This window comes from Penicillium concentricum, assembly GCF_028827145.1.
Source record: "Penicillium concentricum strain IBT 3081 chromosome Unknown utg000001l_segment0_segment0, whole genome shotgun sequence".
Taxonomy (NCBI): domain Eukaryota; kingdom Fungi; phylum Ascomycota; class Eurotiomycetes; order Eurotiales; family Aspergillaceae; genus Penicillium; species Penicillium concentricum.
The window spans coordinates 4,770,958-4,795,510 of NW_026622754.1; the positions used below are offsets into that span (position 1 = coordinate 4,770,958).

Sequence of the window (24,553 nt, forward strand, 5' to 3'; positions counted from 1 at the left end):
ATTACTTCGGAACCTGTCTCTTGCCATGAATCGCACATACCACGCTTTATCAATCAGATTAGGGGCTATACATGTGGAGAAATGACGATGGCCAAGGCTATTTATTCATAGTCCCACTATTCGGAAGAAGGTGGAAGTTGATGGCTAACCTGGTTGGGCAATGGCTTCATCGCAACCCACTTGGCTCCGCCGATGGAAGGTAATGATCTTCAGGGCTGCATTTTATTAAAGGCTTGTTCTTTCAATTTAAAGGGATTCCTGCCATTTCCATATCTCAAATCACTCCTTATTGATCCTGCCGTCATTCTTTATTTTGATATTCCTCTATTGAGCTACACAGTACACTCCTTTTTAGTCATTCTTTAGTTTGATATGGCTCCATGGTGGTACACAGCAGGCACCGCTCTGGTCCTGTCTCTTCAGGCGACTGCTTGGGATTATTCAACTTACAGCTCGATGGAATTCCAGCCGCCGAAGCTCGAAGTCAACAAGACCGGAACTACCGATTCCGGCTACATCTTCCTCGGTCCTCGTGGAGATGTTCAGGACGCTGGCTCCGCTGCGCTCATTTATGATGATGCGGGTGACCTGGTGTACGAAGGCAATGAAGGTGTGACTGCCAACTTCATGGTGCAAAAACTCTTCGGCAAGGATGTTATCACCTTCTGGGCCGGAGACATGATGTCCATCGGCTACGGTTATGGAACTGTGCACATCCTTGACAATACCTACAAAGAGATCTACACTGTCCAACTGACCGGCGACTTCGTCACTCCGGACGGCTCAAGTAAGGACTCATACTGTGACATGCACGAGAGCCGAATTACTTCCCGCAACACCCTCATTTGCACCGCCTACAATGTCACTCAGCATGACCTGACTTCCATCAATGGCACATCCTCCCAGTGGATGCTAGACAGCCAATTCTACGAGATCGACATTCCTACCAACCAGGTTCTGCACTCATGGAGTGCAGTTGACCATGAAGCTGAGATTCCCCTGACCACCTCCCACCAGGGTCTCGGAAAGGATGTCGGTACCCAGGATGCCCCCTATGATGCCTACCACATCAACTCCATCACCACCACCAATCATGGCTATCTTGTCTCGCTGCGCCACATGTGGTCAGGCTACTATCTGTCCCAGAATGGCAGCGTGATGTGGCAGTTGAGCGGCGAGGACGGTGCCGACTTCAAGCAGATTGGCAATGCCGAATTCTCGTGGCAACATGACATGCGCGTCTACAACGAGACTGACAACGGCCTCATCGTAAACCTGTTTAACAACGCCAACACCCCCACCGATGAAGAGTCCGAGTCCACCGGCATCAGCCTGGCAATTGACCTGAACAAAAAGACCGTCACCAGCCTCCGCTCCCTGACCGACCCCGACGACCCCATCCACTCTGTCAGCCAGGGCAGCTATCAGCTCCTCAGTGAAGTGGACAGCCATGCCTTCCTGGCCTATGGCTCCATTTCCAAGGTCAAGGAGTTTGATGGTGACGGTAATGTCGTTTTCAGCGCTCAGTTCGGTGACGATAATGCCGTTGCCTCTTACCGCGGCTACCGCTACCAGTGGACTGCCACCCCCTTTTGGAAGCCTTCCGTGTCAATCAACAGAACTAGCTCCGGTGCCACCGTCTACATGAGCTGGAATGGTGCTACCGAATATGACAACTGGGTTGTCTACGCGGCTTCCTCTGCCACCTCTACCAACAACACTCAGATCGCTACAGCGAAGCGCACTGGCTTCGAGACCTCTGCTACTCTCAACGACCCTCCTACCAATTTTGTTCAGGTTGTCGCTCGCAAGGGTACCACTGTTCTTCGCACCTCTGAGATTGTCTCATTCTAAGCGGGTCTAGGTTGCGTTTTGGTTGGCAACTTATTCTTACCAGTCCTATTCAGAGGATCTCTGGTGGCCGTCTCCTTCATAAATTCTGTCTTTGATGATTCCCCATCTGGTATACATGGTGGTTTGGTCGCACAAATTATATCATTGCTTTCTTGCTGTACATACTTGGCGTCGTCCTCTGGATATACAATTGTTTCTTGGCCTATCTTGATCTCAAGTAAAATTCCGACGAGCCGAAAGCTTGTCATTCACCTAAGTAGAGTGATGATGCTCGAAAGGTTAGATCTAGATCTTGTTTAGCCATGTCAATCCTTGGGCCTTTTAGCAAATGCCGAGATAGTGATATCCGTAGGTCCTCCACTCCGATTCACAGTATGGTGTTACATCTATCAAACTTTTCCTATGCACACAAGAGCTACTAGGTCTGTCTTACCATGTTCTCCAATAGACATTGGAGATGTCATCAAAGATTTCACAAATGAGCGGCCGGCCTTTGTGTGTGCCACATGAATTATGTCGAGTTTGTTCTATTTCGTAAGTCCATTTTCTGTAACAGGGCCTTCTGGGAGGGGTATATAGCTCCATTATCGGCTACTAAAGCTCTCTATCTGACATTCTTCGGCGGTTTCAAACCCAAAAACAATTCTCCGTGTAATTTCGCTATAGAAGGCTCACATTCCTCAGCAAAGATGAATGCTTAGAACGCCACAGTTACCCTAGCCAAGGGGGCTTTACATGCTTGTTTGCCCATTTTTATCAAGCCCAGACTTTCGGGTAGTATCGACCGGGTTATGCAAAGCCGTGTCATGCTGTCCACGGGTGTAACTGACTATAAAGGTTGTCTTAGCATAATTCTTCAGCTTAGTCTAAGGAATGACTATTGTAAGTGTATTGGGTTCATTCTAAGAAAGGTTATACCTTGAGCTAGCAGGCCAGTCACATTCTTCAATATCTTTGATCCGACTCAACTAAAGTTATCTAAAGGTTTGGCTCTTCTCATCCTATCCTTGACACACGATATAGAATTAAAGGTCCGTACATTCCTGACTGAAACTAGAGAATCCCAGAACCTGATACCACTAAATAGGGAAATGGTGACATTCTTTATATTCTTCGGTTGGACAATCGGATGTGTCCGCGATTTGGCTACTACATTGTGGTACTTTCATACCCCTTCATTTTGCACCACATCTACATTGCACAGCATAACTTGGCGTCCACTTTCCCCTGAGCCAAGATCCATGGCAAATGTCCAAAGGCATCTTTCCGTGAGGAATTAGATCCAATGATCCAGCCTCGCGGTGCAACACAGCAACAAGGGGAATGATACCAGATACAGGACAGAAACTTCTATATAAAGCTGTCCCAATTCTTGATTCTAACACAAGACAGAACTAAAGAACGAGTATTCCCAACAGCTCTTCAGTCAAGCAAGCAAGATGTATCTCTCATCTATCCTTCCCCTTCTCTCGCTCACCACCCTCGCCTTCGCGAGCCCAACAATCCAGAACAACAAGCTGGACTCAAGAGACATCCCCTACGGTGCCTCCCCCTCCTCCGGCAATGGCCAATGGACACCAACCAGCACACCACCACCCACACACCGAAATCTGGGCCATGCGATAGTGCAAAACAACTGCCATTTCCCCATCTACATCTGGTCCGTGGCCTCCACGGTCCTGCCCAAGCGAACCCTCCTCCCAAACGACCAGTACAGTGAGCTCTTCCGCGAGAACCCCGACACTGGCGGCATCGCAATCAAGATCAGCACCAAGGGTGACGGGCTGTACACCAGTGCTCCGCAGATGATCTTTGCGTACAACCTGTCCTCTAGCAAGGAACGGGGCCAGAGACAGGATAAAGTGTGGTACGATCTCTCCGATGTCTTTGGAGATCCGTTTGTGGGCTACACGGTGAATCTTGCGCCTGCCGAGCCGGCGATTTGCTGGAAGGATGGGGTTCCACCTGCTGGGAGTCAGGTCAGGGCTGTTGATTCTTCGACTGATTTGGTCTTGTCGCTTTGTGGAGACAAGGTTTAGTTTGGGAGTGAGATGGAGTATAAAAATTATGTTTTGGATTGTTATCGTAGGATAGGTTAGTGCTCAATTAAAAATATGTTATTCGACTTCTGAGGTTTCTATGTTCAACTACTATACATACTTGTCATGGAGGATATATAATGTTTCAACCTCGGATGTATATAGATTAATTACATAGTTCTTCTCCATTTTGGAGAAGTGAAGGATATTTCCAAAGTGAATTCCCTAATAGGCAAGTAATGAGAGAAAATAACCTCGGCCAGAAGTCCGGGGCAGTTCCCCGCATTTCTCCAATCTGTCCATCAGGTGACTACAAGCCTTCTTTACTTATTTACTCTCCGACTCTCTTCTCATACAGAGAACTGCATACACATAAGCAATGGTTTCTCCAGCTATCAGAGTCGCCCCCTCAGCGGCAAATCGCGCCCTGAGCTTGCTACGCACAGTACAATACACCCACCCACCCAACTGCCCGTGCCACAAAAACCCCAACCACCACCATAACCACAAGCAAACCCCATCTCTGCTCAACCATGTAAAGCGTCGCATGTCCACGCCTGTGGATCGCTCGCGCGAGAAGGAATATGCCTTCGAGATGGCGGCGTCTAGCATTCGCTTCGGACCCGGCGCAACCAAGGAGGTCGGAATGGACTTTACCAACCTCGGCGCTAAGCGTGTGTGCATTGTCACCGATACCAATGTCGCCAAGCTTGATGCTATGAAGCATGCTGTGGAGGGTCTCACTCGTGAGGGCATTGAGTTTACTATCTTTGACAAAGTTCGCACCGAACCCAAGGATAGCTCGTAAGTCAACCTTGAGCTTCAAGTGTGGTTGTTATATAGGTGCTAACATGTTTTTGAATCAAGTGTAAAAGAGGCTATTGCTTTCGCTAAGCCTTATAAGCCCGATGCCTTCCTGGCTGTCGGTACGTGTCCCCCTTGTCCCCTAGCCCCTGGTATACACAAACTAACACCAAAACAGGCGGTGGCTCCGTAATTGACACCGCCAAACTGATGAACCTGTACACCGTCTTCCCCGAAGCGGACTTCCTCGACTTCGTCAATGCACCCTTGGGCAAAGGCCTCCCGGTGGACAGACCCCTTCTCCCCCTTGTTGCCGTCCCAACAACAGCAGGCACAGGCTCGGAGACAACAGGCACAGCGATTTTCGACCTAGTCTCCAAGAAAGCCAAAACAGGAATTGCCCACCGGAACATGAAGCCAACACTCGGAATCTGTGACCCGCTCAACACCCGCACCATGCCCTCAGCTGTGGCCGCCGCCTCCGGCCTCGACGTCCTCTGTCACTCACTCGAATCCTGGACCGCAATCCCTTACAACGAGCGCACCCCGCGCCCAACAAACCCCATCAACCGGCCCGCCTACCAGGGCGCAAACCCCATCTCCGACATCTTCTCCCTCGCCGCCCTGCGCGCAACAGTCAAGTACCTACCGCGCGCAGTCCGCGACCCAGATGACCATGAGGCGCAGTCAGAGATGTTGCTCGCGGCTACGCTCGCCGGCGTCGGCTTCGGAAATGCAGGCGTTCACCTCTGCCACGGTATGAGTTACCCCATCTCCAGCCAGAATCCTGGCTATAAGCATGCGGGCTATGAGGTCGATCACGCAATTATTCCACACGGTGTTTCTGTGGCTGTCACCGCGCCAGCCGTCTTCCGCTTTACCGCGGCGTCGAACCCTGATCGCCATCTTGCGGCGGCTGAGGCATTTGGTGTGGATATCTCGAATGTTAAGCGTGAGAGTGCGGGTGAGGTGCTTGGCGATGCGATTGCGCAGTTCCTTGTTACGCTTGGTGATCAGCCACGTGGATTGAAGGATCTAGGTTTCAAGGCTGCGGATTTGGAGGGATTGGTTGATGGGACTATTCCGCAGCAGCGGGTGCTTATGCTCGCACCGAATTTGAGTAAGGAGTTGGAGGCTGAGAGGGGTGAGTTGAGGAGCTTGCTGGAGCAATCTTTGGATTATTAGGGTGGTAGATACATGTAAATTCAAATGGATATCTGAGTTGTTCCTTTATGTTGGGGAGGGGGAATAAAGTATAATGTTGTGTGGTAGGGGGAAGTTCATCCTAGGCCGGCTAGGAGCAGGTGTCTTTCGTATCACATTTCAGGTCAACGCAGGAATCATTGTTGACTATTGCGGCTCCATTAATTGAGGTGAGCTCTCCATCTGTAGTGAAGCACTCGAGGCATCACCCGGGAGGACCTTTGCGCCGAGGGCACCCATCGACGACGCGATGCGGTCCAACCAGATCACAGCGCGGGGGTCATGTGGATCAGAGGTCTTAGATGGACCCTGTCCAAGCTCCGAATGAATGCGAAAGGGGAGGGCGAAGCTCTTTGACGTCGCAGAAAAGGGGGATGCGGGGTATTCACTATCGATGCTGGGCGGCGTGACCACATACGACTCCGGTGAACAATCCTCGACGAGATTAAAGCGTAACCGGTCTTCAAGACGGCCGGAGAGCTGCTGTAGCGTCTCTAGCATATTTTCTGCTCCATTGAGGAGCAGTGACGGACCGGTATCCGGGAAGATTTCTGGGACGGGGCCGACGAAGGATCCGGGTCGCTGGACGATACCGTGCTGGCGTTCACTGTGCGCGCTGATACAGGAGCGGAGGTCCGCGGCGAGTGAGCGCAGCCGGTGGGAAGTGTCATGTATGCGCCTGAGGAGGTTTGTGATGGCATTTGAGTCAGGCTCGGTCGAAAGTGAAAGGAGATCGCGAGTGTCACTGATATATCGCGGGCATTTCGCGATTTCCATAAAAGCCAGGTCAGATATTTCTCCGTATACAGACCATTCCCCGGACTTCTGGCAGTCTTCGGTCCTGACTTTCGTCGCGTAGGATTGCCAATCTTCTTGGTCCAGGAAGCAGGGTTTGCCTTCGTACACTGCCGTGGCGATGAAGAACCCGCGGAATGCAATCCAACAGTATCTTCCGAACCCGGACTCGTGCGCTTCTGGGCCTCGGCTTATCATCAGCCGCTTGGCACCGTCAGAATGCACGACCCAGGCGTCGGGCGTGGTCTGCGCATACATCTCGAAGACACTGAGGATGATGGATGTGCATAGCATGTTGTCAGATTTGGCATGGTCGGCTTTCGGGATGGCCTTGATGACCGCACTGAGCGACTTCGAGTACATTTGTCGACTTGCTTTGAGGAGAGCCTGATCTTGAGTCAAGTGTGCTAAATAGACCGAGCTCAAGCAGCAAACTGCAGAGTCGAGATAAGAATCTTTGCCAAAATTCATGACGATGTATTCGGCGAACCCGGGCGCATCGCCAGACCGGAACCGATTATGATAATAGAGGGTCGGAAACGACGTGCTGATGAAGTCGAGGAATAATTGTGGCTGTGCGGCACGGAATGACTGGCGCACCAGCGACGGCGACAATTTTTCATCCCAGCCACCCAAGGACGAGTGTCGCCGCATGAGGGCAATCGCATTGCCGCGCACTACGTCTGCGGCCGCAGCGGAGTCGTCGTGTGCGGGGGGCGATCGGTCAGTTGGGGTTGAAGACGTAGCCGATGCGGGTGGACCCAATGCGCCTCTCCCCCTCCGTCGCGTGTTGGAGCGATGTCGCCGGGCGAGGTTGGGGCCTTCATCTTGAAAGCGAAAGGTTCGCCTGTAACCCGGACAGGCGCGACCATATTTCTGGCACTGGCTGCACTCTGGGACTACCTCATCGCACTATGGACTTTATTAGCCCGAGAGCCTCAATCTTACTTGAATGGAAATTGACCTTGATTCGTCGCTCGCGACACAGGGCACAGCCTGTACTGTGCGGAACTCCCACCATGGTGTCAAGACCGAGAAGATGTCATCACGGGGCAGAAGGCTCGAAGTTATGTACCCATCTTCCGTAGGTCAAGTTTCATAAAGAAGTAGAGCTAATTTGAGGGGAGAATTAAGAGGCTGTCAGCCCTAGGATGTTGTTACCGTTGACATTTTGCCAAGCCTCAAAATGGCTCTGCGGGGAAAAGCCGTTTCAGGTTCTTTTGGATCTTCAGATATCCATCTTCACCTATTTTACTTCTTGAACTTCGATTCAAATGCAACTTCCAGTTTGTAAAAGCCCTATTCTCTTCTTCAAAATTATTCAAAACTATGGGGGCTTACCTCAAGGTTAGCAAATATAGATCCCGAGGTCCCCAGGATACTATACCCGACATTTTGTAGCCCCCCCCTATTTATAAATTGCGATATCATGCAAGCGGAAAGAGACACTCTCCTCATGACCACGAGAGCAATATTTCCCAAACATCGCTAGACTCATTATGGCCGACTCGCCGGACAAGCCTTCGCCTGGTCGTCTTCCAACAATAAGGGCATTTGCTAGGTCACTCAATGGATGGGTAAGAATACTGCGAGAGATCGCAACCAGCCTCCCAAGAGGCCTCTGGGTAGTCATATGATCGTCACATCTGTTACTGTGAGCTCTCATCAATGATGAACATTGAGAAAACTTGGTGAGAAATTTCAGTCAGGAGAGACTTTAGAATGCTGGTGCTATCTTGCAAGCCTCGCCAATATCTTGTATCCGGGATCCGAAGCTTTCCTACGCGCTGTTGCATAATGAACCTGTGGGTATGCAATGGATGTTTCTGGGATTGAGGCTGCTTTCTTCGTTGGCCACGAGGAGTCAACAAAGAGGATTCCGGTCTCCTGTCATTGGACAATTGGTCTTCCAGAGGACCATTCGCTCCTAGAAACGGCGCCTTCACAGCGAAAGGCCAATGAAATCAAGGCCATGACTGAAAGGGGCATAATTTAGCCCTTTAACAAACAACATATGGCATTGATGTCCAGCAAAATATGGGGAAAGAGGGCGGAAGCATGACATGAAGACGGGAGAGTGGACATGTTAAAGTCGAATGAGATTGACTTAGCATAATCAGACTAAAAGTACCATCATCATGGAAGTACCTTGTAGATGCTTCCAATGATGATGGTCGTACCCCGCGTTCTGTACACCTGGACTTGTTGTATAGAGAGGATGATTGGACAAACATGAGAGAGCGCGCCTGCCGCGGGGAGCTTGGAATTCAATGACTTAAAATTGGACTCGTCTTTGTCTTTCTCTTTCCCTTCAATTGAGTCAATTGAATCATGCCTCTTCTAAGAACATCTCGTCCCAAGGTCCTTGTGCCAGAAAAGCTGTCGCCAGATGGACTAGCTCTTCTGCGCAGCTCACTGGATGTCCATGAGCGAAAAGGTCTCAGTGCCGATGAATTACTTCAGATAATCCCCGATTACGATGCCCTTCTCGTTCGCTCCGAGACCAAAGTCACTGCCACTGTGCTGCAAGCTGCAAAGAATCTCAAGGTGGTAGCGCGTGCGGGTGTTGGGGTTGACAATGTTGGTATGTTTGAATCTTGTTGTACAGCGGGGAGTTATTAATCGTTGTATAGATGTCGAGGAAGCTACTAAGCTCGGAATTGTTGTCGTCAACTCACCTTCGGGGAATATTGGCGCTGCAGCTGAGCATACTATTGCATTGATGATGTCAATGGCAAGGAAAATCCCCGAGAGCTGTGCTAGTCTCAAGGATGGGAAGTGGGAACGAAGCAAGTTCGTCGGCGTGGAAGTCAAGGGGAAAACATTGTCCATTATTGGTTTGGGAAAGGGTAACTATCCCTCAATTGACTTGTTTGGATTCATAATCTGACCGTGCATTATACTAGTGGGATTGACAGTAGCCCGACTGGCCAAGGGGTTAGGCATGAATGTGAATGCTCTCGATCCATATGCATCCCCAGCGGTTGCAGCTTCGGCTTCGGTCGCCCTCGTATCCTCGCTCCCGGAGCTGCTCGCATCTGCTGATTTTCTCACGATCCATACACCCCTCATTGCCTCAACTCGAGGAATGATTGCGGAAGCCGAACTGGCACAGCTGAAGCCAGGTGCCCGGGTATTGAATGTAGCTCGGGGAGGCACATTCGATGAGGATGCACTGCTCGCGGCACTGGAATCAGGTCATCTTGCCGGTGCCGCTATTGATGTATTTACTTCAGAGCCCCCTACTCCTGGTTCATCTGCGGCACGATTGATCGCTCACCCACGAGCAGTCGTCACACCACATCTTGGTGCCTCGACAGTAGAGGCTCAGGAGAACGTTTCTGTCGATGTGTGCGAGCAAGTGCTTGAAATCTTGCAAGGGTCATTGCCGCGCAGCGCTGTCAATGCTCCTCTGATCCTGCCCGAGGAATACAAAAAGCTACAGCCCTTTGTACGCCTAGTCGAAAAGCTGGGCAGCCTGTATACTCAGCACTATGCAGCTTCTCCTGGCGGAGCATTGGGCAGGAACACGTTCGATCTGATCTATCAAGGCGAGTTGGCTAGTATCAACAACACGAAGCCGCTCTTCGCCGCTTTGATCAAGGGTCTTCTTGCTCCTATCAGCAGCATGGAGGGACTCAATATTAATATTGTCAACGCCGAACTGGTGGCTCGCGAACGTGGCATCTTTGTCTCGGAGCAGCACTCTCGCGACCCGTCAGACCATTCGTCTTATTCATCGCTGGTCACTCTTGTTGCACGTCCACCTTCTCGGGCATCCTCCCGTGCACCAGCCTCCAGCGATACCGTCACTGGGTCTATTCCCGACCAACAGCAGCGAATAATTTCTGGCACCTGCTCCGGAGACCAGCCACTGATCACCCGCCTGGGTCGATTTGAGGCTTCTTTTGAGCCAGAGGGGACTTTGTTGATTTGCGAGAACTATGATTCACCGGGAAAAATTGGTGTTGTGGGTAACATTCTTGGTCAAGAGGGTGTCAACATCAATTTCATGGCCGTTGCCCCTGTGTCAACCAAGCTGGCTATTAATGAATCCCCAAAGAAGTCTCTTCCCACTGATGGCTCTGAAAAACCTGTAACGGGCCAATTATTGAAGGAGGCTCTGATGATTCTCGGCATTGACAGAGGAGTTCCAGCTCATGTTACCGCTGCTTTGGCCAAGGAAACTGGGATCTTGAGTGCGTGCGCTGTCACCCTTTGAATGCTCGATGCTTGCGTATTGATCATTGGATGTTGCGGGATATTCGAGGGGAGGGATTGGTTTCGGTTATATTTTCTCAACGCCCTTTGAAGCTGTCTTTCAACCATGGCAGATCTTCACATTGCACACTTTCGTTAATACATAGCTATATTATAACTTTAGACCAACAGTTCCTTCCACAATCCATCCCAAACTCAATGGGAAGGAACGCCTACAGTAATTTATAATCACCAATTTAGGAAGGCGCACCACTTCCCGCAGAGTATAACCCCCCCCCTTCGAATCCTCGAATCCTCGAATCCTCTGATATTTTCTTCCTCAACTGCCTTGATGGCTCTCTTCTCCTTTTTCCTCAGTTTGATCCTGTCCTCTATATATCCTACGACCTTACATTGAATGTTCATGTGTACAGCTCCCCATCCTCTTAAGGTCTGCTCAGTTGGGTCTCTTTGAGTATCACCTTCAACTCGTCCTCTCCAGCTCACCTCCCACGAGGACCTCTTTCCACCACCTTTCATTTTCATTTTTCTCACTATACGGCCCTTCCCTCACTTCTTCCTTCCAATCCTTCCCTCTACTCTTCTACTCACTCCCACGGTTGTGCTTTTGTGCCTTCCGAACATTACCTACTCAATGTCTCTCGAGATTTTTTGTTTCCTCTTCCTCACTCCTCACTCCTCTCTTCGCCCGCAGTCTTCTTCATTGGATATACTCTCCACTCTTCTGCCCTTCAATTCTTTCTTCATACTATCATTTTAACCTCGGATATAAATATACCTTTCACTTCTTTCTCACTCTCGGTTCGTCCCTCGTCACACACCCTTCACTTCAACTTCTCTCTTTGAATCCTTCCTTCCTCTCTTCAACATCTGAAAATATCTTATATCCCCTTCCCTCACCTCTATTTCTGAGAATTCTTCTTTTCGACCTATTCCCTACCATCCTCTAACCTTTACCTATCGTTTTAGATCCCTCCCTCTATATATGGCGAGGTTTAGCTGTATTTATATCCCTTCCCTCCCTTCTCTTTCTCGATTCTTCCCCCACCCCTGCCGTGGTATATATATCTACCCCGTTTGAGTCCTTCTCTCTTCCCATCCTCCCTTCCTCCATCTATATCTCAAAAGGTATTTATATCCCTTCCCTCGCTTCTTCTTCTTTCTCTCTTCACTGCCCTCCATCAAGATTTCCTCTCTGACCATGATCTCATTACATTTCAGCATTATGGACATTGAGACCGACATCGAGTGGAGCAAGGTGCGTTATTTCATGTCTTCTTCGTCTCTTCCTTAGCTTTCCTTGACCTTTCTCTCACTTCATCCTACGTCTCTCCTTGAGTTGGACCTCAACGCTGCTTATATTTGAACTATTGGCTGAATCAAAGCTTGTTTAGAGAGATGTCCTACCTACCTCAATGATGAAATAAACTCCTTGGAGGGCGAACCCAAGGTCGACTACGAGGGAAAGCTGAAGAAAGCAGCAGCAGCAATTGAGGCGAAGGAGACCGCGCTGGCCCAGCAGCGTGAGGCGGCTGAGAGCGCCACCCAGGAGATCAACTCCTTGAAGGGCCAACTCGCCGCCAAGGAAGCGCAGATAGGCGAACTGCGGGAAGCTATTGAGGTACAGGCCAAAAGGCTTGACGCCGAGTTGGAGGCAGAAACCAAACGGGTCGTCAAGTATGTGCAGAAGAAGGACGCCTACTTACGGGCGGCAAAGAGACTGCTGCAGATGCGAGAAGAACTGCAGGCCGACAACGACGATCTTGCGAGGGACAACAAGAACCTTGCGAAGGAGACGGAGGATCTAAAAATTGCACTAGACGATGCCGCCGGGGATAAGGAGGCGCCTGAAATCACCAAAGCCGTGCAAGGGTTTGGCATGAGTGCTGATTAAATAGCGAATCTATCGCCACTTTACTAGGTCTGGAATTTATGGAATAGGAGATGCCATGTAGGCGTACTACAATAGAAATATAATCGCTGTGCAACTACATACAATGAGATGGCCATGAAGGCAAAGTGTAACCACGAAATGCTCAGTATGATGCAGAGAAAAAGCAGAAAACGCCAGGGTATAGATGTTCAGACCATAGAACTCCGCTTTTTTTCAAGCTTGGTAGTACTTTCCTCCTTGCTGCGCCGGAACCCAAAGAAACTGCTCTTTTTTGGTTGGACTTGTGGCGTTGGCCTCGATGCTGCTGGGAGAGCACCACTGCTGGTTGGTTGTTGGTGGAACCCAACTGTGGACTGTGGTCTGGGCTGTGGACGTGGCTGTTGTGGTCGCGACTGCATAAGGTGTGTGGAGGATTGGGCTCGGGGATCCATGCGACCCGGTGCATGGAGGTATGGGCTGTTGGGAACTCCGTGGGAATTCTGTTGACGGGGATGATGGGATGGACGACCTGCAGGTTGGGAGGAAAGTTGGACTGAAGATTGAGAGTATTGGTGGGAGTAAGGCTGACCAGGTCCAGTGTGTCGAGGCGGGAGGTAGGGCCTGGAAGATGGAGCTGGAGTATGTCGTTGCATTCGTGCTTGCTCTTCTTCCTCCCCGTATAACTGCTGCAGGCGTTTCGTTTCTTTTTCAACTTCTGCCTCCCGCCGACGACGTGCTTTTTGTTCTGCGGCGAGAACCTCCTGGGTTCGTCGCTCCTCTTCCTGTCTTGCAAGTTCGTCCTGTCGCCTCCTCTCTTGTGGGGCCGGGGATGAGGAGTTCGGGATGCTAAGCCGAGGGGTCGATGGCTTTCTGCCCATTTCTGTGCCAGGAGGTCGAGCCTGTGAGTTCCTCTGATCGCGCCTGGGATCACCAGCTGGTGTGGCCACCGCCGCAGTTGCAGTTGACCCTACGGCTTGCTTGCGAGCTTGGTTCGGCCCGCCGGGGGTGATATGAAAAGCCTCCTTGGCAGGCCCAAAGAAAATATCTCGAATCGCAACAGCAGCCAAGAGTAATACGACCTCCAAACCCTTGGTATCTTCCATCTCGACGCGATAAAGATTGGGCTCGTAGAGAGTAAGCTCCTTGAGCCCTTGGAATAAAGCGACCGTAATATCTGGCTCACGGCTCTTTGTACGGGTGTCGGAAATTGTTGAAGTTTTGCCGTGCAACAGACATGTCAAATCCTTAGACAGCTTCCCATCCTTGCGCCAGCTGAACCTCAACTTCGGAGTAACGTCTGCAAGAGAGGGGTCGATCTGAGTCTGGTCTAGCGCTGAAGTGGACGGAACCCGGAATGTGTTTTGCGGCATCTCAAATTCCCACCGTGCTGGTTTGTTCCACGATTTGGTATGATATTTCACTGTGATCTCTTGGTCGGGGTTGTAGAGTTGGATAGTGAACTCTGTAGGGAGGATGGGTTCTGGGGGCGGTACAATGCCGCCATTTGCTCGTATTGTGTCTGCCGACAGACTCGGTTGGGTCCAATCTGGAGCCACAGCAACCTCGCCGTAGACCACATCTGTCACATAAGGGTCATACAGCGCGACTCCGTAGCGGTTTTGTGATGTTGGGGCGGCGGGGTCAAGGGCGCGCAAGGAGTAAGCAGGTTCGGGGTCATTGCCATGTTGACGATGGTATATCGTGCTGATCTGAGGTTGTTTTGAATTGTTCTTGAGGAAGAACGCTGTCGTGCGGTCAGTATAATCACAAAGCCGGGGTATGACGTAGCCCGCAGATAAGAGCTCCTTATAACGTACTAGGTAGGTTTTCATCGATCATCTTCTCATCTATTCAATGTGCTCAAGTGACTACCCTGGTTATGTAGAGGAGTTATATGTGAGTTGAAGTCTGCTCTCCGCCACGGGACTTAGTGATCGGCACCTAAAAATAGAAGGCCTATCCCCGCTAATTCGTACGTCAATTGAGGCACCAGCATTTATAGTCCACGAAGGATCAACCTTGGAAGCTAGAGAAATATAGGCATCGGCATTCTATGCATGACATTCAAGCTTATAAATTTCTTGCTTCTATCGCTTGGCCCTGACATAACAGGTATCCAGATCGAAAGTACAGATTTACATGCTGTCATCAAAGTAAATATTGTATATTTGTAATATTTCTCCTAGTTTTGAATGTCTTTAATGAAATTATTCCCAAGTACTGTATTTCAAGGCCAGATCAGTAGCTTAACTTTGCTTTTTAGGGCTGGGCCACCCATATGTATTGCCCGAACAGCGCCTCCACCAAGCGGATCACGACGATGATCTGAGATGGGTCGGATAGTCGGGCAATATTCGACCTGTAGAATCTTATTCCGACAAATGCGACGCTGGTAAAATATTTCAAAACTGGTTTTGTATCCAACGTATATCTTGTTGGATATATCAAGCCCTAGCTCGATCCTATATTAACTTAACCGCCACAAATTTGAGAAAGGACTTCGGCATAATACATATCGTTTCAAATTATAGAGTGTATGTATTTAGGTTATACATTCAGCAAGACTTGTTGTTTACCTCCTATCATCCCATGTTAACTGCAATAGGGAAGGATTGACTTAAAGGTCAAGAGAATGGCTTAGCTGTGCTTTCAAACCCCTTCCAAGGTTGAGATAATATATAAATGATTAGCCAAGAAAGAATCACAGTTTGCTAGGTTGCGTACACATACATATACAAAAGGTTATAATCGGTTGAGCTAGACATACCAAACCTGCTCATCAGAACCTCAGGAACTGTCCATATATGTCTGTATTAAGTTAGTGACAAAGGGGTAAAAGTAATCACTTAGCTGCTTGGAAAGCATATAATGGGTAGTTTTCTAGACAAAGATGAAGTCAGAGCTTCACCCGGCTGTTAAATTCAGTGGTCTGGTGACATATGGCTGCGTGTAAAATCCAAGTTTTTCAGAATGGGACTCAGGGGAGTGACCTAGATGCTTGGAAAGAAAATAGTATGTGCAATCTTCTGGACCAAGTCCGGTCTATATTCGTTAGCACGGAATCCAGATCACATAGGAGAGTAGTAAATCTAGTTCACTGGCTAATAGCTGGCCATGGTATTTTATGAATATATCGTCGGGGTGTATCTATAAAACTGCGGTTAGTGACACGATGGCGAAGAAAGACTCACCTGGTAAGGGAACTATGTGATGATGTCTGAACAAAGAATCTCGACCGGCCTATACTTCGTTAGTACTTATTCACGTTGCTAAGAAAGGTAATAAAGGACTTAGCCATTCAGTCAGTTATTATCTGAATCCCTGTTTGGTGGAATATCATCGCATGGGACCTAATTCGGTTTGTTAGCATATCTCCATACACCTGGAATGACCTACCGGGTGTGGTATGATATTTGAGACGGTATATTCGAATGTCCTGGAACGGTAGATGGTGTAGTAATCTCTAGATCTTGTTAGTAAGGGAGGTAAAGGGTGGGGATGGGGGTTATCAAAGGACTTAGCCGTAGAGGTAATAAAGGATGTTCGGATCGGTTCTCGTTGAATGCAAGGTTGCCCTAGTTTGTTATATATTAGCAATGATCATCTTCTGGGAGGATGCCCACCTGTGGCATAAGAAGATATGATAGCGTAGTACTCCGTAGGTAAATGGTCCTAGGTGAAAGTGGTCAGTGTCAATCTTGAAAAGAATAGAAAAGGTACTCAGCGGATGATTCGCACTCCATATATATTATATGTATAGAAGTGGAAGACAGGCGTTGAGCTCTGTTTTGAGCTAGAATGCTCCCAATGATGAGATCAAAAGCAACGGGACCGAAGGACATTATACAGACAATCATGTCCAAGACAAAGGGTAGTCTAGCCCATAGTGGTTCTGTATAAGCCCTTTGTCGAGATGGCTATGGCAGACTGGTTCATCGTGTCCCAGAGGCCGAATGTCATTGTTCACAGCCAAACATAAAGAAGATTTAGAACGAGTAAAGGACTCGACAATGAAGACCTTGATACAATGCATGCTTGTCAGCTTTGTTCTATTGTTTACTGAAACACATGCAAAGGCCAAAATAGCCCAAGGGGTTTAAGAACCAAGGGAACTGGAGTAAAGAAACCAATAATGTAATAAAAAGCCTTCAGAATTCAAGGAATAATTTTTTTGTCTATGTCAGATCTATGTTTATATTGGCTCTATCTTTGTAACCTGTCGCAATCTGCGACAACTGAAAAGTACAATAGCAATGTCCATCAAATCACACTTTTGTTCACTGCCCATTTCATACCCGGACGCCGTTGACTTCCTCACCTCCAGTGGCCTTAGCCGCCTCCCGCTCAGCAGTACTCATCTGCAATCCCTGGTCACCCCAGCCCTGAATGCCCTTCTTATACAGCGTCTTCTGTTCCTCCCGGCTAGGCATAGGTCCAGTCTTACCCCGGCGTTGCCGTGAGTCGCTTGTCTCCTCGAGTGACGCATTATCACCATCCAGCGGGTATCCCTCCAGATCGTCTGTGTGTGTTTCCTCGGTGAAAGAGAAAGTGCGGTACTCGGTGTTAGACCACCCAGTGCCTGCGAGAAAGAAAACGTTAGTAAAATTCGCGGCAATGGTTGTTACGTCACATACCTTGGAACTGGCTGTTGTCTTCCCAATCTTCAGTGAAGTAGTGCAAGAACCCGCCGTGCGTGACCATGACAATTTCCTTCTCCGGGCGGGCTTTCAGCCAGCGACGGGCCGCGCGAGCGCGTTGCTTGAGGGAATGGTTGGTTGGGGCGTAGCGACCGGATGCCTTTGATAGAAAGATGTGAGTATACCACGTGTTGAATACGGGTTGACCCCCGAATTTTAGGCAAGTGAGAAGCATACCTTGTTATTCCACCCATCATGCACGAGATCCAGATCAACTGTTTGGAATTCCTCTTTCAGAACAGAAGGCTCGCTGCCAGTATCACATGCAACGTCTGAGATCTCCTGAATATCAGGCAGGGCAATAATTTTCAAATCCGGCTTTGACTCAAAGACGGGCGCAAAGCTCTCGAGCGCAGTATAGAGGGTGCGACGGAGGGGTGAGGCGGTCACCAGATCGATATTGGCATGGCGGGGGAAATTCTCGCGGAGAGTTCGGCATTGCTCGTGTCCAAGGTCGGTGAGAAGGGGGTCTTGGATGACATGGTTGGCGGTGCAAAGATTATGCAGGCCCTGTGGGTTTCTATTAGGTCGACTGAGCAGTGAAGAGCCATGTTCCAATGTTGCGAATCAATTGTCAAGAGGGAGTTTCTTGGGATCATTGTCGCGATATGGACGTACTTGGGCATGGCGCACGCAGTGGATAATTGGGGCCATGTTCAATGTTGAGAGAATATCTGGGGTGAGCTGGTAAATTTATGTTAGAAACTTGCAGATATTGAAGACCCTGAAAGTGACCTCGGGATTTCCTTATCGCGGGGCTCCAAGGGATGCGAATCGGAGTGCCTTACAGAGTATTTGGCTCAAAAAGTATTCCCAATGCAAGAGATATATGAGGGAAATAAAGATATAAGTGAGATGAACGTTAAGAGTCATAAAATCCTCCCGGACCTCAGAAGTCCGATTTGGTCATATAATTTTGCGTAGCGCCACATCGTCAGGCGAACCACAGCTCTGCACTGGAGTCCGATGAAGATCTATAACCTGTGATTTGTCTATCTTAATGAGGGATCCTCTTTAGATGTCTAGTAGAAGGTCAAGTACTTCATGAAAATATACTATTTGCATTGAGATAGAATGCCAACACATCAATTATGGAACAAATGGGTATGTATAGGTAAAACAGTGAAATCTGACATTTTATGCAACGCCAAATCCTTGGGCATTTTCGAGAGCTTTGTCAAGCTTCTTCGCTAAGGCCTCCCTTGACGAATACTCTGGCAAAAGTAAACGTCCGAAGCACGTCAGGCTAGTAGGAAGACGCTATAGGAACAATCAGCATAAGACTTCATATAATAATGGAGAAAGTGGAACTTACTAAATCTCCGACGCCATTTTTCTGAATCACAAACATAATGCTTGAGATCCCGTTGACGGGGACTCGGTCACTAGCAGTGACGAATTCGAGTAACTGGGCCCTCTTTTCATTGGGGTATTCTTGGACAATATTCCAAAAGTCACGGATGACACGATTATCAGGACCAAATCCACCCTCGTACCGGGTGTGGTTCTCGAGCTCTTTTACGTCAATAGATTGGATACCTTCTACCACGGTTTTGAGGGCTTCCGGGGAGAAGATGGAGAGGGCCGATCGATCCAGGCACGTGTTGAAACCCCTCTGGAAGGCTTCAAACTGTGGTCGAATGGATTTGTCTGTGAGCCAGAAGATGTAATCCTTGACAAACTGATGTCGATTTTTATTCGTCACGAGCGCGGCCTCTTCAGCTGGAAGTAGAGGGGGCTGAAGTGATAGGGAGTCAGGCCCCGACTCGGCGGTCATGCCTGAGGCAGGCTCACAGGATGTGACATCGGTAGCCTCCTCGACTGCCATGGAGGTTGTTGAGCTCAATATCGCAGGGTCGCAGTAAGCTGGCACATCCATCCAAGCGCTAGAGCCTGCGATAGGAGCCGGAGCCGGAGCCGGGGTGGTGATTTTGCTAGCAAGAGGCCACGGCGCGTCCCGATTAACCTTTTGCATATCGATTGTCTCTATACTTCCAAAGGCTTCGAAGCTGAACTCGTAAGTTCGTGTGAAAACATCCTCAACATCGCCATCTTTCCATGACAATAATGTGTCGAGCCCTTGGCTAAGCTCCGGCCATCCATCCCGAATGTGGTCCAGATGCTTCACCTTCAGGCCCAGCACTTTGCGGTAAAAGGCAGTGGGCAGGTTCACGGGGAGGGTCAGGCCGTTGTAAATTGCAATAGACATCAACAGACCAATAAGTTCGAACTTGTAGAGAGGTTCCAATGAGCACGGTTGGAACCAAGACATGCGGTGTCGAGTGTCAACTGTGAACATGCCGTAAGATGGGTCAAAGGCTTGACCCATGAGCAAGCGGAAGAACTCTTGTTGAACACCACCATGGTCAAGCCCTTCTTCTCCTTCATCCATGCCCATTTGCACCTTCAAAGGTCGCATCAATTCGCGCTTTTCACGGCGCCATAATTGGCTCAAGGCATCGGAGAGAATATTATCTCGGCGGACCACGAGAACAAGGTAGGTGGACATGGATGTTTTCATGCGGGTGAGGAGTCGAGGGTCATCGGAGATTTGAATGGCGCCGAAGGCAGTCTGAGTGACATGTCTCGTGGTGGTCATAGCAGCCTCATAGGACTTAGTCATGGCGGAATAGTTCAAAGCACGGAAGTAGATCACGAGAGAGGATGGAGGGAAAAGGAAGGAGTATGATAGCAGATGCATCGTTCGGTTGTTGGGGAGGCTCCCAGCCCATGCCACGGGCATATCCAAAGGGTCCAGCCGCTCTGTGAGAAGAGGTGTATGGAAGTCTTCGGGTGAAAGGCCTAACCGGTTTCGTTCCTTGTACATCGAGGCGAGAATATGAACCGCACCACCGGCTGGGGTGCTACGAGCCATTTCAGGGTTGCCATCCCATTCACGCAGGAAAAGAGTCCGAAGCCATTCAACAATGAGGGAGGCTGGGCTAATGGACTCGCCGGGCTCATCGCTGCCAGCAGTATGAGAGATGTGGTGCTCACTAAGATAGTCAACCACGCGGTCTAAGACGCTGGGTCTTCGTTGTGTTGGTAAGTCCAGGCTGTATACTTGGCGGGCCTTGGATATTTCATGGTATGCCAGTCGTGCAGTGAGAGCCTGCACGAGGCGATTAATGAGACGGAGACCTAACTCGTGCTCAAATCTGTCCGTCACCTCGATAGCTTGCTGAGCACTCTTCGGGGGCAGCTTGCGCATGTCCGATAGTGAAGCAACAGACCCAGCTGCACGCATCCGAACCACCGCTTTCCAAGTTCCCAAGTCAATATTAGGCACAAAGCTGACCAAAGTGAACAAGACAATCGTGGCAATGTAGGCGGCATCAGGATCCGACAGATGATCTTCATTGGCAGACTCAGACATTCGTCGGGGAACGACGGGAGGGGGCGCAGCTCCTGTCGTCGTCGAACTACGAGACGATCGGCGGGATGGCCGTCCAGAAGAGGTAAATCCGCGTGGGGGAACAAAGAGCTTGTCCAGAGAGCTCCATAGGCTATGCAGTGCAATATCCCATGGGCAAATTGTAAATAAGCGCTGCAGTGATAACCGCAAATTGGAAATATCAAGACGACTGGAAGTAGCCCCGATCATATCCGTTGACTCGCTACCAAAGGAGCGCAAGATCTGACTGGGGCTGCTGAACACGAAAAATGCACTTTGAGCAACGAACGGAAATACCTCACGCTGACGTAGAGTAGCAAAACGCCAATCCGGCTGCTCAAAACTGCCAGCGCACTGGATACGATCAAGCTCTTCCTCCCAGCAATCAGCGTCTTCCGCAGATTCAATCATGACTTGCGACAGACCATCGATGATCTCGGGTGTAAGATGAGTGACCGTCTGAGCCAGCGGGATTGTGTCTAGCGAGTTGTCGGCAGGACTTTGCTTTGTCTTGTACTCAGTGGGAGATTGGGTAACAGAAGGAGGAAGAGGAGGAGGCATGAGCTCCGTGCTTGCCGTACTATTTATAGGAGATACCTCATCCAGCAGCTTCTGGCTGTCCCAGGAGACACGCCGTTGACTTTTGCGCTGTTCCTTGAGAGGAACTGGATCGACATCCCCAATTCTTCCGCGGTGCTTTTGCGGGCGGTGCTTTAACGCTGGTGGTGAGGGTAGGCTGATGAAATCATCAGAAGAAGCTACTGGGAGCTTCTTGTTGAATTCTGGTTTCCTTTTATCGTCAAGGCTTGAACGTGGACTCTGGCGCCAATGGTCAACCTCGGAGACTGAGAGTCGCTTGACATGCTGGTTTTGAAACTTGAGCTCGACCGCGGAAGGCTGAGAACCCGATATTCGCGACGAAGGAGTACGTGGCCGAGAGCCTGGCTGGTGCGCAAGTGTGGAACTGCATGGGATTTTGAGATCTCTGCTTGGAACATTGTCGGCATGGCAGTGGTGCTTCTCGGCAGTAGATGAATGGCTTGCCGGTCCCGGCGCGGGTGATTTGGACGATGGCTCCAATGTATCTGGGGCACGGCGAAGAGGAAGCCATTCAACCATACGGAGCGAAATTGTATCAAAGAGGTTCTGTGTAAAAGACTTGGGGTCTTTTAGTTGTTGCTCAGCGGTATGGTCGAGGTCTTGGATATAGCTGCTACCGGTATGAATTTGGGGCAAGGAACCCCCTTCTTTCACTTTCGATAAGGCTGACCTGTTTTGCCCAGGTCTGGATGCGTCGTGAGCGGAGTGGCCTTCATCGTCTTGATCCGGGTTTGGTGATCTGTTAGCCGCTGCCGTCTGTGCTTCAAGTGTACGTGTTCGGCGCAGGGAAATCCGATGGTAATCTTCCACTGTCAATTGCGGTGGAGGCTTAGGCACGTTCAGACATAAACCGGTCTCTGCGTCATCCAAGCTGGCGAGGTAGCATGCCAAGGTTCTCGCACTCAGTTCCGTGTATCGACGATATGGACCTTCACTGAGTCTTCTGCGATGACTGGCACATGTGGCGGTTCGACATCCGGGATTATCGCAGCCGTGAAGCAGTTGAGCTTTGTACCTTTTCGGCCAAACCAATTAGTGTCATGCGGAGTTAGGAGGTCGAGGCCCAACGGTTGGAGTTCCACTCACCTGCGCACTAAGCCATTGAATTTTCGCCTTCGATCATCACGATATTGGGGAAGGACCCTTGAGGGGTCGGATACCTCGATAGTGTTGTGTATGAGCGCGTCCGGTGCGTTTGGTGGGAGTTTTGACCGATAACTGTGAGTTCGCCCGGGGGATCGCGCGATGTCTGGGTCATCGATGGAACCTCCGCGGAGCCTTGTCATTTTCAACAGAGTAGCATATCTGAGGGAGTGAAGATAGCTGTATGGTATTAAGGGCACTAGTAAATTGTTCGTCTCCGTTGAATCAAGACCAAGATGCTCCAGCTTACCTAACGTAATCGGTAAGCGAGTCGGCCATGTAAGCCAGCCGGCCACCCAGCCCAAAACGCGTCCATAGATTAGCACTTAGTCAATTCAACCGCGCACCATGCCACCAATTCGCTCCCAATCCTCTAGCAATTCAGCAGAGCAAGAGGGTAGGGTTTTATTAGCTATTGAAGCTTTTAAAAAGAAAGAAATCTCTTCAATTCGCGAAGTGGCACGCGTTTTTAACATACCACGTTCAACACTTCAAGACCGACTACGTGGCCACCAAAATCGCGCGATTTGTCGCGCAAATTCGCATAAATTGACCGAATATGAAGAGGAATCTCTTCAAAGATGGGTTCTCTCTATGGACTCTCGTGGATCTGCCCCCCGGCCTTCTACTGTACGAGAAATGGCGAACCTTTTACTTCAACAACGTGGAACCACCCCGGTTATTTCGGTCGGCGAAAAATGGGTTTATAACTTTGTGAAACGACACCCTCTCCTCTCATCCCGATTCTCGAGACGCTATAATTACGAACGTGCGAAGTGCGAAGACCCGAAAATCATCCAAGGGTGGTTCGATCTTGTTCAAAAAACAATCCTCCAATTTGGAATCCACCCCGATGACGTTTATAACTTCGATGAGACCGGCTTCGCGATGGGGCTAATCGCTACAGCGAAGGTGATTACAAGGAGCGAATTCTACGGCCGGCGCTCGCTTTTACAACCTGGAAATCGCGAATGGGTGACTGCTATTGAGTGTACAAATTCGTCGGGTTGGGCCCTCCCTCCGTGTATCATTTTTAAAGGCAAAGTCTTTATTGAATCATGGTTTGATGGCCTTCCGGATGACTGGCGATTTGAAGTTAGTCCGAACGGTTGGACCTCTGATGAAATTGGACTTCGTTGGCTTGAAAAGCTCTTTATTCCTAGCACTTCTTCGCGTACGAAGGGGGGTATCGTCTCCTAATACTCGACGGACATGGAAGCCATTTGACCCCTAAATTCGATGAAATTTGCGAGCAAAATAAGGTTATACCAATTTGTATGCCTCCGCACTCCTCTCATCTTTTACAACCCCTGGATATCGGTTGTTTTGCTGTGTTAAAGCGATCATATGGTCGGCTAGTTGAAATGAAAATGCGGAACGGGATCAACCATATCGATAAACTTGACTTCCTTGAAGCATACCCCCTCGCACGAATCGAAGCTTTTAAATCGGAGACTATTAAGAATAGCTTCGGAGCAGCTGGCTTAATACCTTTTGCACCTAATCGAGTGATCTCGAAGCTAAATATCCGTCTTCGAACCCCGACCCCCCTCCGAGTAGGGGGAGCGATTGGGACCCAAAAACGCCCTCGAACTACGTGCAATTACAAAAGCAAGCTTCGTCAATTAAAGCTTTACTTCGTGCTAGATCAAAGAGCCCTCCGAGCCCGCTAAATTGCGCGATAAACAAGGTTTTAAAAGCCTGTCAAATCACAATGCAGTCCGCCGCTTTACTTGAGAAAGAAGTGAGCGATTTACGCGCCGCCAACGAGAAGCAGAAGCAAAAGCGGACTCGGTCTACGAGGACGATAGTCCACGAAGGAGATCTTTCAGTCCAGGAGGTTCGTGAGCTACGTGGGGAACCATTCGAGGCCCAAGTTGCACGTATCAATACCTATCGTGAGCAGGTATCGGAGGGTTTACAGCCACCT

General features: G+C 49.6%; 9 protein-coding genes across 9 annotated transcripts; 5 read left to right on the forward strand and 4 right to left on the reverse strand.

Annotated features, from left to right (window-relative positions):
• Positions 1-372: 372 nt before the first annotated feature.
• On the forward strand, positions 373-1,854 carry N7517_001820 (arylsulfotransferase family protein; the record flags this gene model as incomplete). The annotated part of the gene is made up of 1 exon (XM_056719550.1): positions 373-1,854. One exon carries the CDS (start codon positions 373-375, stop codon positions 1,852-1,854), a length of 1,482 nt encoding a protein of 493 aa, XP_056583685.1.
• Positions 1,855-3,293: 1,439 nt separating this feature from the next.
• N7517_001821 (Bys1 family protein) lies at positions 3,294-3,893 on the forward strand (the record flags this gene model as incomplete). The annotated part of the gene is made up of 1 exon (XM_056719551.1): positions 3,294-3,893. One exon carries the CDS (start codon positions 3,294-3,296, stop codon positions 3,891-3,893), a length of 600 nt encoding a protein of 199 aa, XP_056583686.1.
• A 379-nt stretch (positions 3,894-4,272) lies between these two features.
• N7517_001822 (hydroxyacid-oxoacid transhydrogenase) lies at positions 4,273-5,882 on the forward strand (the record flags this gene model as incomplete). The annotated part of the gene is made up of 3 exons (XM_056719552.1): positions 4,273-4,697; positions 4,761-4,819; positions 4,876-5,882. 3 exons carry the CDS (start codon positions 4,273-4,275, stop codon positions 5,880-5,882), a joined length of 1,491 nt encoding a protein of 496 aa, XP_056583687.1.
• Positions 5,883-6,047: 165 nt separating this feature from the next.
• On the reverse strand, positions 6,048-7,716 carry N7517_001823 (Zn(II)2Cys6 transcription factor; the record flags this gene model as incomplete). The annotated part of the gene is made up of 2 exons (XM_056719553.1): positions 6,048-7,607; positions 7,660-7,716. The coding sequence occupies 2 exons, from the start codon at positions 7,714-7,716 to the stop codon at positions 6,048-6,050; spliced, it is 1,617 nt and encodes a 538-aa protein (XP_056583688.1).
• A 1,310-nt stretch (positions 7,717-9,026) lies between these two features.
• On the forward strand, positions 9,027-10,917 carry N7517_001824 (uncharacterized protein; the record flags this gene model as incomplete). Its single annotated transcript, XM_056719554.1, has 3 exons — positions 9,027-9,279; positions 9,329-9,544; positions 9,602-10,917. 3 exons carry the CDS (start codon positions 9,027-9,029, stop codon positions 10,915-10,917), a joined length of 1,785 nt encoding a protein of 594 aa, XP_056583689.1.
• Positions 10,918-12,117: 1,200 nt separating this feature from the next.
• Positions 12,118-12,810, forward strand: N7517_001825 (uncharacterized protein; the record flags this gene model as incomplete). The annotated part of the gene is made up of 2 exons (XM_056719555.1): positions 12,118-12,174; positions 12,367-12,810. The coding sequence occupies 2 exons, from the start codon at positions 12,118-12,120 to the stop codon at positions 12,808-12,810; spliced, it is 501 nt and encodes a 166-aa protein (XP_056583690.1).
• A 188-nt stretch (positions 12,811-12,998) lies between these two features.
• Positions 12,999-14,628, reverse strand: N7517_001826 (uncharacterized protein; the record flags this gene model as incomplete). Its single annotated transcript, XM_056719556.1, has 2 exons — positions 12,999-14,533; positions 14,607-14,628. The coding sequence occupies 2 exons, from the start codon at positions 14,626-14,628 to the stop codon at positions 12,999-13,001; spliced, it is 1,557 nt and encodes a 518-aa protein (XP_056583691.1).
• Positions 14,629-17,078: 2,450 nt separating this feature from the next.
• On the reverse strand, positions 17,079-18,140 carry N7517_001827 (uncharacterized protein; the record flags this gene model as incomplete). The annotated part of the gene is made up of 4 exons (XM_056719557.1): positions 17,079-17,368; positions 17,424-17,586; positions 17,664-17,996; positions 18,105-18,140. The coding sequence occupies 4 exons, from the start codon at positions 18,138-18,140 to the stop codon at positions 17,079-17,081; spliced, it is 822 nt and encodes a 273-aa protein (XP_056583692.1).
• Positions 18,141-18,623: 483 nt separating this feature from the next.
• N7517_001828 (HECT domain protein) lies at positions 18,624-22,766 on the reverse strand (the record flags this gene model as incomplete). Its single annotated transcript, XM_056719558.1, has 3 exons — positions 18,624-18,746; positions 18,802-22,495; positions 22,567-22,766. The coding sequence occupies 3 exons, from the start codon at positions 22,764-22,766 to the stop codon at positions 18,624-18,626; spliced, it is 4,017 nt and encodes a 1,338-aa protein (XP_056583693.1).
• Positions 22,767-24,553: the final 1,787 nt, after the last annotated feature.